This window comes from Lissotriton vulgaris, chromosome 2_1 (genome assembly GCF_964263255.1).
Source record: "Lissotriton vulgaris chromosome 2_1, aLisVul1.2, whole genome shotgun sequence".
Classification (NCBI taxonomy): Eukaryota; Metazoa; Chordata; class Amphibia; order Caudata; family Salamandridae; genus Lissotriton; species Lissotriton vulgaris.
In genome coordinates, this window is record NC_141687.1 from 827,035,343 (window position 1) to 827,051,599 (window position 16,257).

The window sequence follows — 16,257 nt, forward strand, 5'->3', positions numbered from 1 at the left end:
TGTGGGATCTTACAGGCCACTTGCCCTCCTTAACACGGACTACAAGATCCTAGCGTCTGCGCTGGCTCAGAGATTGGCGCCTCTGGTCCCCGCACTAGTACACACCGACCAGAACGGTTTTGTACCCACCCGCAGCACGTCTTATAATATCAGACAGCTATTTCGTGTGCAGAGTCTGGCTGTGTCCCGGTGGCCTCGCTCGGGATGTGTAATTCTGGATCTTGAGAAAGCGTTCGATTCAGTGGAATGGCCCTACCTCATGCAAGTACTGAAAAAATTTGAGCTGTGTGTTGCCTACCTCCGAATGGTGGAACTCCTTTACTCTGACCCTGTGGTGCGTGTACGCACAGGCAGACTTTTCTCTGACCGGGTCCGTGTTCGGAGAGGGACCAGACAGGGTTGTCCCCTCTCCCCCCTGATTTTTGCGCTAATGATGGATCCCTTGGCGGCGCAGTTGCGTTCTTACGGTGCGGATTGGGGTATCCCCCTGGCTGACGGGGTGCACTCAGGGTCACTGTATGCAGACGATCCAAGTTAAAGACCTGACCCATTTTCCGTGCGCGCTCACTGCCATATTTAGCAACTTTGGGGAGGTGTCGGGACTTTGTGTTAATTGGGCGAAATCAGGGGTATACTCTTTCGCCGTGGACACCCCGGAGTGCGACATCACAGTAATGGGTGAACGACTCCTCTGGTACCCAACCGTATTTAGATATCTAGGGATTCAAGTTTATCGTGAACCCGCTGATCTGTTGGAAGGTAACCTCACGAGATCAATTTCGCCACTTGCAGCTCAAGTGTCCTTTTAGACCTCTCTCCCGTTGAATGTCCCCAGTCGCATTACACTGGCAAAGATGGTTGCCCTGCCTCGGTTGCTGTACTTTTATGCAAATCTACCGGTATATGTCCCTACTCGCATTTTCCGTGAGCTGGAAACTCTAACCAGACGTCTGATCTGGAACACAGGGTGCCCCAGAGTTGCGTTGGACTCTGTATGCTGCGACGGAGAGCGGAGGGTTGTCAGTCCCTAACCACAAGCTTTATTATCTAGCAGCGCAGTTGCAGTGGGTCACTTACTGGCTGAGTGGGAAGAATTTGGGGATACTGCCTCAAACGACGAGATCATGACGGCCCCGCAAATACACGCGCTGTTTCATCCCTTAACTAAGACCCACTGCCCTGATCAACTACACCTCGCGGTGGCGAGAAAGTGCTAGGTGAGGAGTCTGAAACTTACAAACGCTACCACACCATACGCACCCAACCTGCCATTACTGGGTACACCTTGGGAGGGGGGCGCGCTCACGGAACCTGCGTTGAGCAGCTGGGCGGCAGTTGATTTGGAGAGCCTGGGCGACTTGTTTGCAGATGGCGCACTGCTTCCTTTTGCGACTCTAGCGGACAACACAGGCCTACCGGCTGGGCAATTCCTGACACATGCGACACTTCTGCATATATTGATGCGAGCCTGGGGAACTCTAATTGAGGAGCCCCCAACACATCTGCTCATTCAATATCTGCATGTGATGGGGAACGGCTCTCACATAGTACATTGGCTCGCCCAGGCGCTACATACGCACACGCAGTTCTCGTCACAGCGGCTGCGAGACAAATGGACAGCCAATAGAGGCCGGGACTGGATTGACAGAGAATGGGCGCAGATACTAGCCGGGACACTAAACATACCATGCTTCAAGATCATACAATATTATATCGTGCACCGTGCCTATCTGTCTCCAGATAAGCTCAATAGATACTTCGGGCTTAATACATCAGCGTGCCCCAGATGCGGACTTGTGAATGCACAACTCCTACATGTACTCTGGACATGCCCTTCTCTACATACCTACTGGACTACAGTGTCAGGTACCTTGGCAAAAGCAACAGGAGGCAGCTTGCCGCATACATAGGAAGCTTGCCTGTGGGGCTTGTTCAAAAGAAAGAAACAGACGAAAGCCCAGGAGAGGTTCTGGGGCCAGGGGCTGATAACTGCGAAGCGCCTCATTACTAAGCGCTGGAAGAATAGTGCACCCCCCCAGGCGATACACTGGCGTAATTCGTTTGACAACTGGGCAAGGGCGGAAAGTGTAGCGCTACACAGCGAAGAGACAGCGGGGCTCCGCAAGTATCCCATAGCGCTGGACTGGGATAGCACCTTGACGACTTACCACCAGGTGGGCCTGCAGAGTGGCATAGTTTAGACGCTGGCGCCTCTCTTAGCATAATTCCGGCTGAGGTTTTCTCCCCCTCTTCCCCCCGGCCCCCCCCCCTTCCTCCCCCTCCCTGCTACGCTTGGCAGATTTTGTAGTTTGATCCTCACTGTCGATATAACACCATGCATGCCTGTTCCCCCCGCCTGTCCCGGGAGCATCACACATACACACGCACTCGCTGTTGGACACCGCCCAGTCTCTCGTTTCAGCAATTTTCAGATTGTTCTTTACACTTGTTAGTTTTGTAATAAAGCTTTGGATATATGTTGTATTGCTGATGTGCCCAACTTACCTTGATTTACTGCCATAGCATAACCTGTGCCCTGAACTGAACAAATCTCTGATCTGATATTGGGAAGCAGCACTTGATTTAACATCGCCAATGTTGATTAATATTCTCTCTTTGATATGTCTGTAACTAATGACATTGACACACTGTTTTAACTAAGTTGCTTTTAAATTGATCCTTACGATCGAACTGCTTCATGTTTATGAACATCCGAAGCGGCCTGTGACAAATGTTCTGTACTACGGCATAACTAATCATTTTCTCATATGTGTAATGTTGTGAAATGACAAAAAATGCAATAAACATATTCAAACAAAAAAAATAAAGACTTTGCACACATTTTTAGCAAGGAGACTGAACAACATGATCGGACACATAGCTCATCCCGATCAAAAGGGCTTCATTAGAGGACGTCAACTTCATGATTTAACTCATGAGCTGATAGGAGCAATCGATATCACCTCAGCTAACATCTGCTGCTCACGATTTTTGCATTTGACACAGCTAAAGCATTAGACTGTGTGAGCTGGTCTTGCTTACACCATACAGTCCAAGCGTTTGGTTTAGGAGAAAATTTCTTAAAGATCATTAGGAGCATCTATAAAACTACAGCAAAGATAATAGTCAACAGAAATGTAACCAACTTAGTTTAGAGCGAGGCACTAGGCAGGGTTGCCCCCTTTCCCCTCTCCTCTTTGATCTCTACATAGAACCGCTAGCACATATCAGGGCCAGCAAGCTCTTTGCTCCATTTGAATATAGGGGATGGGTAAAAAAGCTGGCCTTGTATGCCGATGATCTGATGATTTTTATGTAAGATTCACCAGCGATTTTGCCAAAGTTGGAGCAACTTCTGATAGATTTTGGGAAGATATCTGGTTATTTAATTAACACACAAAAAACTGAAATCATGTCATGGAGTTTGCAATCCCGCTCGCCTTTAGTTCATCACCAAAAAAGATACTTAGGCATTCAAATTACTCAGGACATTGACAAATTGGCCCAGGTCAATTTGGAGGTTAAAAGGATAGAGGTCAGATCTTTATTGAGATCTTGGAGTAACCTTCCATTGTCAATTCTTGGCCAATCCAATCTTGTTAAAATGTCGGTTCTGCCCAAAATTACATTTATTTTTGATACAATCCCTTTACTATTTAGCACGGCCTCCTTAAAAAATGTACAGTCGAGCATAAATAGTTTTCTTTGGGCTGACAAAGGGGTCAGGATTGCATGGAAGAAATGAAGATGTGAGAAAGCAGCCAGGGGAATAGCCAGCTCTGACATCTGTTTTTACAGCTGGGCTTTCCATTTTAAGAATACGAGATCTCTACTACTTGACTCTTCCTGCTATCTGCCTTATCTCTTAGCCATGTCAAACAGTGTCCCTCAGGGGGAGATGGGTTTCTCTTTAAATTCGGACATTCCAAGTACTTTAAAAAAGTCGAACTCAGTTGTTACAAATCGGCCTGTGAACTATGGTTCCAGATTTAGAATTCCATACTATTGCTCAAGCGCTCCTATATGGAACTCTCCAGGTACCCTAGATTGCCTAAACAGTTAATCAGCCCCTGTATGGGAAAAAGGCTTTCAGAAAAGGGGTCTATTACTGCGAGATAATAAACTATTGCCATGGGATGAGTTTGACTCACAAACAAGCCAAAAGCTATCCAGAGTTAAATGTTATCAACAGTCTCGCTGGGCTGCAAACCAGGGCAGAGATGGAGCTATAAACGATGAGCTAGAGGATACATTTTTGGTTCCTCTCCACCAAAGCAAAGAAGTGTCTAAATGGTACTGGCTTTTGATTAAAGGAGATCCACCACCATTGCCTACAGAGGAGGCCTGAAGAAGATAACTGCCTTCCAGCGACAACACATCTTATTGGCAAGTATCTTTGTGCAAGTATCTTTGTGCACTTTATGGAGGGTTGTCAAGGCTGCACCATTGAGGAGAAATCATCTGCTCACACTCCATAGAGCGTATTGGACCACGAAGAGGCTTTCCAAGCTGGGAGGTGGAGAGAAGTCTTGCATGAAAGGCACCCTGGGGAGCGTGGATGATGTGCACATGTTCATGCAGTGTCCTCAGATCCATGGCTTCTGGAGGCAAGTGGGTAAGACTATCTCAGATGAAATTGGCCAAGAAATCAAGGTAAGCCTGGTTTTAATAATTTTGGGAATTGCGCCTGAAGATAGTATTAATAACTAACTGTCAAATGTTCAAGCTTCACTTCTGTTTGTTCCAATTCTTCTGGCAAGAAGGGAAATTTGTCTAATCTGGGTTTCCCCCATTCCGCCAAAGTTTTTAGATTGGGTCACTTCTGTTAAGAGTCCATAATTTGGAAATGGTATGCAAGTCTAAGAAAAGAACAAGATGTTGGGGGTTATGGGAAGTGTGGGTTAACAACTTGAGTCTTGCAACTTCCTAGTGTAAATAAAAGTCCAATGATTATGAAACAAGTGAGTTTTTGGGACAATGGTTTATGCAGAAACCATGGGCTCGATACGATCCTTGTTAATTCCCAAGCCTCATGTAGTCGGCAACTCTAGGAACCCTTGGGGTGGAAAGATCTACAGGGTTGCCTGTCCCATCCATTGGGTCCAGGAGGGTGCCATGGTACCGCTTTAAGACCACTCACTTTCTTTCTTGGATGAGGAAACATAAGAAATTTTTAAATAAAGGAAAAAAAAGCCACAGATGGCACATATGTTAATTTAGTGCGTGGTATTCAGTAATGTGTTAAACATTATTTTCCTTTTCCAAAGACCGCACTGACGGGGTAATAATTTATTGGGTATCGCTGCTGCATGCCAGTGAATTGGCATTGCCAGCCCGCATCACCTCGACTGAGTTGATTTGGACAGCTCTGCTTCGCTACCATAAGAGTTAAGTGATACAATAGGTGCTTGCTTCCCAATAAAAAGATAACTGTAGACGCATTACTTGCACAGGACTCGCATGCTTTGCAACTAATAACCCAATTCCTTACAATATAACCTTTTCATTTTTTTTCTTCTATTTCATGCTTTTGCCGTAAAGACCAAGAAGCACATCTCCTCTCCTTTGGAGCCACAATAGTGTGTTGTTCTACAGTTGTCTAGCATAGGGTGTTTTAGGTCAGGAAAACAACTAAACATAGCAACAAGAATACTGCATCCACAGTACTGACTACCAACAAATTGTTTATCTAAGTGCAAATATAAAATGTACTATTCTTAACTCCAATTTTACATACATGGAAGCTACAGATTGTCAAGGTCCATATATGTGGAAGCTACAGATTGTCAAGGTCCATATATGTGAAGATAAGTATAGTAAACCTATGTTTTCCTATAGATACTTACCTTGTCGATATGTTGACTACTTGTGTGGCGCAATAGTACTCAATAGTCGGGTACTATACTGTGCATGAAGACTGTATGGTGGGACATGAGCCTGTTTCCCCAAACCAAAGGTGGGTCTAACTGCAGCCTTTTGCACCATCTGAAGTCTGGAAGTCCAATTAGCCGGTGTGTAATGCATTGCAATAGTCTAGGCAGGAATGAACTGCTGCAACTACGATTCATTGTTGATCTTTAATTGAAGTAGGCAGCAGGTAAAGAGTAGTGTTTTAGATGGAAGAAGCAGTGTTTTTTTTATTGAAGAGTCAGGGTGATGTCCGAGTCCAACAAGAAACCCCCAACTTGTGAAGCAACTCTGAGCGTTTGTCCTAGTAGGGTAGGAGGACTGATATTCAGTAGTATTTCACTTTGTCCAAAAAGATGATCTCAGTTGTGAAACTAATCCATCTCAACCCGCTTGGGGCCCTTTAATCCTGAACAGCAAATACAGATTCTCGGCATTGCTTAAAAACAGTAGGTTCGGACCTGAACTTTAAAGACTACATGCATGTCGGTAATGTCTGGCTGTCCCATATCACGCACAGCAGATCACAAAGCAACCCAGCTATTCTGTTCTATTCTCGCTTGGTACGTATAGCCTAGGGTACATAGTTTAGTTTCCAATTCTCAACCAATCCTACCCAGAATCTCAGGGCTCTGCCACCCCTTTTCACCTGTGAGGAGCGTAAAACAAGCGATGAAGCCATCTAGAACACCCAGAAGTGATAATGACAAAGGTGCATACAGCCTCTTGAAGACATGACAGTGAACGGATTGACAGCAGACTCCACAAAACAGGGCCTTAATAACAGAGCCAGCACGCCATTCCATAACCTAACCCAAACATCTACGCTCCATTCATCATAGATCTAAACCCACATGGTTAGCCTAATCCTACTCTAACAACTCTTTCTGAACCATTCTGTTCCCATACAGGCTTCTGTAGAGCAGAATTCCCAATATTTCTACATGTGTGGATGACGCTCAATGTGGCCATCTACAGTCCATGGAATCAGCCAACGGGAGACCACCCGTAGACCCAGTTGAGAATTGTGTGTGGTAATAGTGTATATCAAAATCAATGTCTCAACAGGTAATATTTAGAAGGATGTTCAGTAAAGCATGCACAATAAGTTGCAAAGAAAGGATAGAGCGGCTCAATATTTCGGTAGAAGCAATCTTAATTCAAGAAGTATAAGCAGAAGAATAATATCTGCACAGTTTCGACCTTTAGTAAGTTAAGGACATCTTCAGGACCAGGTTGCTGTTATTTTCTATGCCGAGTGTGATCCTGGAATGGAATCAATGGGTTCCCAAAAGGGAGATAGGCCCAATATGGTATATTCCAGCAGCACCACCGGCCGGGGTGCTTTGGCGAGCTGATCAGTAAGCAGGAGAATTCCTACTCATGTGAAGTTAGAAGATTTGGTTCCAGCGTATTTGAAGACGCGGAATATCTAGGGCATGAGCCAGCCCAGCGTCAAACGTTGGGCGTCCGGTGGCTGGAATAGGAAGAATCCTGGAATATGGCTTAGGGGCTTGAGGCCTGGCGAGATCCTCAAGATCTGGCCGGGTCACTAGCCCAAAATCCAATGTTTGACACCGGGCTGGTGCACGCCCCAGACATTCCTGGTCTTCAAATACGCTGGAACCAAACCTTCCTCTTACTCCACGCAAGTAGGAATTCTCCTGCCTAATGATCAGCTCGCCAAAGCACCCTGGCCGCTGGTGCCGCTTTGCGTAGTTTTAAAATATTCTGAGTATATCTCGTTGCTCAAATGGGTGTAATTTCTGATATTTGTGTTTCCCTCACCGTCATCTTCATTGCTTGATTTTGCTCGTGAGAAAGTGTCACTCAGTCGTTGAATGTCACTCATAATTACACTGAAGATATTAAAATGTCACACACAAGCTATCTGAAACCTTGTAAGCTACGATCTTCAGGTGTGCCATCTAAATTCTCCCGTCACTGGGAGGCTGTCCCTGAAAGCAATGGATCAGAGTAAGAAGGGCAAAAGGGAATGGTGTGATTATTTCAACCCAAAAACTTTGAGAAAAAAAAATCGAAAATGAAAAAAAAAAAATAGTAAATAGGACGAAAAACAATGGACCACAACAGTTAAGTAAGGAGGGTAAGTGGTACGAAACATAGTCAACATGTATATGAATACATATATATTAAAATTAAATCAGTTTTAATCCCATATTTAGTTTTTACCACTAGATGGCAGTGTTGCATCATCTATTGACTTGTTTGTTAAAGCTTTTTATTTAAGAGAAACTTTCCTAAACCCACTATTTTCTATTACATATGTATTTACATGTATATGTATATACATATACATATACCTAAAGTTAGTGACATTACAGTTAGAGCTAAATAAAATAAAAACGGTCATTCAAAAACAAAGACAATAAAAAAGACCAGTTGTAGTTTACAGCGGTAATTCTAATTTCCACCCCACCATGCAAGTGTCGTGCCGTGGAGTGGTGCAGAGTGGAGTAATGAGTTGTAGAGTAGAGTGGCATGGACTGGATGTAGTGCAGTGGATTGGCATATCATACAGTGGAGTAAAGTGTTGTAGAGTGGAGGGACATAGAGTGCAATAGTGGAGTATATTCGAGAAGAGCGGAGTAGAGTCTAACAGAGCACTGTATTGTGGGGTGGCGAGTCAAAGGGTTTGCATTGAGTGCTGTTGACTGGAGTAGAGTAGCATACAGTGGCATAGAGTAAAGTAGAGTGCTGTAGACTCGCATTAACAGGAGTACATTTTTGCAGCAGCGCCTCCTCCGCCAGCAGCAGGAGCTGCAAAACTTGAAAAATAAAATAAAGCACGTTAATTATCAATTTTTTCTTTCCATCCTGGCTGAGTCTTGAGAGCGGGCCTAAGGTCTCAGGATGGCCAAACCCACATGCGCACTAAGCGGTCTCTAATCGGAGCTGTGTTGCCGGGGTTGGAGATAGAAGCCGTACAAAAGGGGGTGGTGATGGACGGAGCATCTGAACCAATTAAACATTCACACCCAGTCAACAGATCTGGGTTTAATCCATCACCGTTCTTTAGCCCACTCTGCCACCCCAGTTCAGACATTGCCGTATGCAAATCAGTCTGACCCTGTACCTCATGGGAACATGGCCCGAACTGCCAAGCCATGCCTTCCCTGGACCGGAGACAAGCTTCTTAGGTGGCAGAGTGGGCTAAAGAGTGGGCTAAAGAATGGTGATGGATTAAATCCAGATCTGTTGACTGGGTGTGAGTGTTTGATTGGTTCAGATGCTTCGTCCTTCACCACCCCCTTTTGTACCGCTTTGTTCGCCATAAGTTGGCAGGGTATTCTCAGACGTGAGTCCCTTGCTCACTTTGCCACTGGATTCAAGCAAGCCTGGCTGAAGACGGCTGAAATGCCAGAAACCGGTCCTAGGAAGCTTGTTGGATATTTTTCATTAGTGTTTAATGTCTCCAAACTGTGTGGTACTGAGTAAACTCTCTCCATAGCTAAAACATGCTTTAAAGTAACAACTTTTCTACTCATATCAACTTCATTTCTCAATTTAGGTTCGGTGACGGAGACATTTGATACAGATAAAGGCTATCCATACTAGGTGATTAATTTTGGAAGAGATGTTGATAATCTTGAGGGACTTGGCTTTCTATGAAAAACTTGTAGACAGATTGAACACTGTGTAACAAGGGTTTCACAAATGTCTGTGGTTGATTCTTAATGTGAACTAGGCTACATGTGAAGTGTATGGTATAGGGTCAATGTTTCACATAATCTACGATTGCCACACCCAATGGAATTGTACATGTCATCACATTAACGATGCTTCATATTATTTGGAGCTATTTTAAGGCCTCTAATGCCATACTAGTTTCTAGAGCATTGTGTGCAAAAGGGTTTGCATGCTGTCGTCTGACATTATCACAAATGTAATTTGAGATGGTCATTAGTGATGTCATAAATGTCATAGAACATGTCAAGAGTGATGCAATATGCAAGGTCATAAGCAGTGTATGGCGGGCACATGTTATAGTTAGAATTGCTAACTATAACCAGTGAATTTCTGTAGGTTTTTTTTGCTGTTTAAAATGTTAGTTATCACTAAGTTATTCCTCTAACTATAATGAACTGTAATGTTACTTTAACTTGTTTTTTTACCAGCGAATAAACATATACATGCATATACATATACACACACATATATCACACATACATACAGACACATACATACACACACATACACAAACACACACAAGGTTTAGGAAAGTTTCCTTTACTCTAATAAACAGTTAAAAAACTGTTCTATAAATGTGACACTGCCATCTACTACTGTTGAAATTAAATTATATTTGAAGATATCGCGTCCACAGAAGACGAGGAGTGGGTACAGGTGGACTTTTTAGGGCTATAAACTCAAGGTAAGGGTAGACATTGTGAGAGGGCTCCAAAGTATGAAAGCATCACACCAAAGGAGAGAGCACAGGCATTGTGGTCCTCTGTGCATTTGGTGGAGCACCCCTCCATGGTCAGATAGAACTTGGAACTAGAACAAGACAAGGGCGTTTACTCTTATATAGGTGCAGCATACATACAGAGGGTCCAAGAGGTGTGAGCAATCTGCAGGAGGCTATTATAGTCACACCTGACAGTGATCAGGAAGAGACAGAAATGGTTGACCCTCCTCAGAAGACAATTCACATGCTGACAACGGGAACTGAAGTCCATCCACCAAATAGAACTCTGTAGGAACATTAATCAGCAACCCATGTGCCTCAAAGTTTAACCGCATCGCTGCGGGTGATATTTTCCTCCTGTGCTGGGCCCCTATGAAAACGGGCGTGGCCGTGACGGAACCATTCCGTCATCAGCACAGCTCAACCGTGACTGATGACGGAATGGTTCCGTCACCAGCATCGAAGGGGTTAACTGAGTGGTACTCATTTTTCCACCTGCAGGAAATGGAGGTTCTATCCAACCAGTCTCAGGAAGGTCAGCAGTACACTTCCACTGTGCACAATACACTTCCATCTTATGGACAGAGACAGGCCAGGTCATTCAAAATGACACCCGCAGGCCTGTGCTATACTGGTTCGCTCATGCCAACTTAGAAAATGTGGTTTGATCATCACACACATACATGCTCTCTGGATCTTCTGCTAGGAATCTGGGTTCATTACTTGCTATAGGAATAGGAAAGTGGGCAGTAGGCGCTCACTTCTGTGACAAAGGTAACACGCATTGGCATAGCCAAAAGGTCTCTCCTTTGGGACCATATAAGTGTTTAGCCATGCAGCACATTATCTCCACTCTCATGCCCACCCACTCCAACGTGATTGTGATGTCTTAGGTAGTAGTGTGTGGAATAGTTATGCACATGGATAGTTGTCAAAAAGCTTTTCAAGTGTGTATTCTTTAAATGTTGAATTCATGAGCAGCAATGACATATGGGTGCAAATTCTATCCACATGGGAGAGTGTTGTATGCATTGGGCTCTAGGCGGCGTAGGCATTTGTATGCAGTTTGTTGGCGTAAGGTGTTGAGGTGTAGTGTCTGCAAGCCAAGTGGATGTGTGTATGATCTAGTTGCCACAATATGCTATACATTGCTTTCTATACGGATTTAAAGTGTGCCAGTGTATGAATGACTTGGAGATGTATATTAGGTATGCAGGAGTAGGATTCAGCACGGGGTGCAGTGTATGCGTCTCAGTGTGCTATGGACAGTGTTTCAGATGTGCCAGTCTGGGGGTTCGTCTATGGCAGTCTCCATTCTTCACTGACATGATGCCATCTTTCCATGGGTTCGGCCCATCTTAGCATGGTCACATCCCATCCTATGGACACATACCTTAGGCCCATATACAACTTCCATCTCACAATGGATACCTGCCAGGTATCTGCCACATTCACTGTGTATATCACACATTTCCAGCATAACATCACCTTTCCTCATTAGCCTACATGGTCTATCCATGTGCACCTCCCAGCTCTGTTTTTTCTATGTTTTACCAGAAAGACTTTTCTACTCCACACAGTTTACTTTCACATAGGTGCTGTCCAGTTTCACCTTGGTCATGATCTATTCCCCCCCCCTCCAAGGCCCATCCATCTGTCTTCCAAAGAACCTCTACTGAATTACAGGGTTATGCCCTCTTTTGTGCTGCATCCCATCTCCCCTGCCACTTGCCAGAAAAACTTGATCACAACATCCCCACTGGACCCAGAACTCACCTTGGTTTGGATTCCACATCTCAGAGGCTCTTTATTGGACCTGAAAAGAAAAAAGGAAAAAAGTATTTTAGGATTAGTTGGTATCTGGAGTAAATTTTCTAATGTTGGCCATGTGATAATATACATAGGAAGATTCCAGGTTTCAAGGCTAAACCGGGTTGCATACCCAGGTCTGCCCTACAGAGATCTGTTGGATCTGTGGTCTACCCAGCTGGTCCCTTCAAGCCAGGCTGTAGACACAGTCAGTCCAAGTCTCTGCCGGCCTAGCACTCCCAGCCAGTCATTCTATCTTACTGTTGTTATAAGACCAATTTAGACTGTCCCCACCATAATATACACCATAAGGGCTAAATGCCACTCAGCGTTTTCCTTCCAGGCTTTTAGGACCAGGCCTCAAATAAACTATCACTCCCAAGCTGGTCACAATCAGTCAAGTGGGATCCAGTCATGATGTTTGCCTCCATCAAAGTGAACCCATGACTGAATCAGGCAATCCTAGTGATGGAGTGACGCCCCGCCCCAATGAAGCAGTCTCTTCCAGATATACTACCAGCAATGTCATGTAAACTGAGCTTGCTGGTTCACAAATTGCATTTACATGTATAGTGAAATTCAATTCAAATATTTATTAAGATTTGGAACTCATACGAGGTCCACTTAAAAGTGCATACAAATTGTTACAAAAAGGAATTAAACATAACAAAACGCATTCCGCATTTGGAGTTAACAGCAAACAAACAGAATAAAGTGACAAGACTTATCCTAAGAAATACAAAAATGTACGAGAAGCAGTAAGTAGCAGCTAGTTCAGGTACATCATAAAATTCAGAATTCATCCTCAGCAAAACGTTCAGTTTTAGCAGCAAGAAAAGGGATTACAAAGCATGTCCTAATCTGTGCAAACAATTCAATAGCAGCAGTACATGTGCAAAACGCAATCCAGAATCTCACTTTGGCTTAGTTTTTAACTTGGCAGCAGAACAAAACAAGCATTTACAATGCAATGGTCTCGGCATTATTAAAGGTAGAGCTATTGGCATTGCTCATGACTTTTTTTAAATCATAAATAAATGGCATTGTCATTTACATTGCCAATAGGTCATGCATTTGCGAGCGATTAAGCTATTGGCAATGTAAATGACAATGCCAGTTATTTATGATTAAAAAAAAAAACAATCATGAGCAATGCCAATAGCTCTACCTTTAATAATGCCGAGACCATTGCATTGTAAATGCTTGTTTCTTTATACTGGGTTGTAATGACCCCCTTACTTTTTCATTTCACCTTCGCTCTTTTGTTCTGCTTTTTTGATCCTTCAGTCGTATATATTTGGGGTTTCGGTAGATGATCTTTAGGCTGTACTTGTGCTGGAAACAGCCACCTCCAGCAATAGACTATGTGCGTCTTCTCTTTTATTAGTGATTTTGTATTCTTAGATAAGTTTGGTGTCTGTTAATGTATGTAAGTTTCAGTTTTTGCTTTTGGCTTTTCTTTTAGCTTTGGCAGCCTTTTAGCAGTTTTTTCAGCGCAAATAGTGATGATGATAGTAATCAAGCCAACCCGCTTCTTGCCTGCTCTGTTTTCCCTTCCGAAACAAGCAAATACCCGAGCTGGTTCACTGCTCCCTGTTGCCCCTTAGGGGTTTGCTTTTTTTTGTTTGTTATGGTTTTCCTGTGCTGCAGCTTCTAGTGCCTCCTCTAGTTGGAGCAGTCATTCACAAGTGGGTCCAAGTTTTTTTAAGTTTTTCAAAAATCAAGTTTGAAATTTTTTCGCTTTTTCTATTTTTAAAGTTTTAGCGGTGGACGGTCTGGTAGTGTGGCAATGAGGCAGCATGTTGGACAGCGGAAAACCAGGATCGAGTAACAAAGTAGGGAACACAGACGCAAACACAGGCACAGGGGGTACAGGACTGCACAGGACCGCCGAGCTGCCACACCAGCCCGCCGTGAACGGCAGTCCACAGCAATCCACCCCTGAGCCTGCTCATGAGTACGCCCCCCCCTGCAGCTTCCCCCAGCCTCACCTCACATCTTGCCTACGGCCCGTTTGCCCCCGGCTCAGTTGCCTTTACTCAACCCACGATGGGGAGTGATCGGCGGGGGGCTGGAGCTGGTGCCGAGGCGGAGGGAGACGAGGGAGCAAAAGGCAAAACTGCTTCAGCGCCCTGCGTCCCGCTTGCGGCGTGTCCTCGGCCTCCTGCTGCTGCGGCCACGGTCAAAGCAAAAATGCAGCACGTTTGTTCCACAAGCGAAAGCATCCATTGGGGACCTCTAAAATGAGGCCAATGCAAAGCGCGAGGGCATGCTACAGATCTGCATTGTACAGCGCATCCCTGTGCCTATGATCATAATGCCCTGAGAAGAAAGTAGGATTTAATACGAAATGTTTGTGGCTAAGGAAAGAGACCGGGTTTACCCAACATGATGAAACAAGCGAGCTCCGCCATGAAAAAAAGGCACAAACAGCTAAAAAAATGGCGATGCAAAGCTCCGAAAATTTCGGAATCGGGGGCGTGTTTTGGCGTTCTGAGTGACAGGTGATGTCACAGTCGAAAGAACGCAAAACAACACGACCCCAAACCCGAAAGAGACGGGCTTTATTGGAGCGACGCCTGTCTCCTCCAATGGCTGGCCTCCTTTTAGGAAGCCAACCAATGGAGGAGAGAGGTGGGTTCAAGGCCCCCATACTCCAAATCATTAAATCTCCTCCCGGAGACTCCGCAAGCGCAGCCTTCGGTCCCAAACCTAAAAATGGGAAATGAACGCAGCATCTCCCTCTTGTGCAAACAGCAGCAGAAAACAGCAATTAAAATATACACATAAACTCCTTAAAATAATTAAAAAAAGTTTTATACACACTGCTTTATTTTTTGGAAAAAGTAGAAAATCACGGGCTGAAGCTAAATTTTTAACACTATTTCGTAAGAACATTGGCCGAAGCCATAGACGGCGGCTCGAGACCAATGCTGGACATGCAAATAAGACATGATGCAAGGTCTGAGAACTCAGTTTGAAAAGGTTGCAGGTTTTTCCATTTCTCAAATTTGGGGACCAGTTTGCGGTTAGATCCTTTAAAGGTAGAGGATTCATGCGACAAAGAGTGAGAAAACGTTGGGTTCCATGTTGTAAATTCCAGTATACATATTTTTGTTAAGTTTCTGGTGTATTTGTACTAGAGGTTTTTAAGAAAGATTTAAATTCTGATTGTAGGAGAGTAATCACAAATTTCTCTTGTACAGAGAAGTTTATTAATGCAAATAAAACAAGCATTGGAAATGCAATAGGTATCGCATTAGGAACGTTTGAGCTATTGGTCTTATAAAGGACATTTTTTTTATTTATGTGTTGTTTTTTAAAATAGCTAAATTAATTGCTTTGTCATTTACAATACCAATAGTTATAACTTACGCAAATGTAACACCTATAGCATTTGTAATGCAACATGTTTTGTATTTACGTGACTTAGATGTATTGAATAACAATGGCTTTTAATTTTTTTAAATAATTAATACTTAAATAATTTATTTAATATGTAATGGCAATAGCTTAAACTTTTGTAAATAACTTTTGTGAAGATTATGTTCAGTGTTTTTTATTGTGACGAAAATCCAAGAACAGAAGTGAAATATTAACATCTTTTTGTGCTTTGTAATAAAGCTTGAAAGCTTGAAAACAGCTTGAAACATTGAAAGAACATATTTGAACCAGGGATGCTGTGGTGGCGCTCAGGGATGCTGTTGTGGCGCTCAGGGATGCTGTCGTGGCGCTCAGGGATGCTGTCGTGGCGCTCAGGGATGCTGTCGTGGAGCTCAGGGATGCTGTCGTGGCGCTCAGGGATGCTGGGGTGATGGCGAGTGATACTGGGGTGATGGTGAGTGATACTGGGGTGATGGTGAGTGGTGCTGAGTGATGCTGTGGTGGTGCTGAGTGATGCTGTTGTGGTGGTGCTGTGGTGGTGCTGTGGGGGTGCTAAGTGGTGCGGAGTGGTGGTGCTGAGTGGTGGTGCTGTGGTGATGCGAGAACCTTTTGCAAGAAGGCTGCCACAAAAAGGCTGGTCCCTGTGGAGATTGAAAAGTGAAATCACCTAAAACCAGAATGGTGGAGATTGCTCACCGCACAAATCCTGCATCCTTGAGGAGACA

General features: G+C 44.1%; 1 protein-coding gene across 1 annotated transcript in view; it reads right to left on the reverse strand.

Moving 5' to 3' along the window:
- LOC147731229 (uncharacterized) overlaps positions 1 to 16,257 on the reverse strand; it is a 54,624-nt gene that overhangs the window by 31,938 nt on the left and 6,429 nt on the right. The window contains exon 2 of the mRNA XM_086958708.1: positions 12,116 to 12,155. Within this exon, the coding sequence (XP_086814834.1) occupies positions 12,116 to 12,155 (40 nt within the window). The remainder of the gene's footprint in view (positions 1 to 12,115; positions 12,156 to 16,257) is intronic.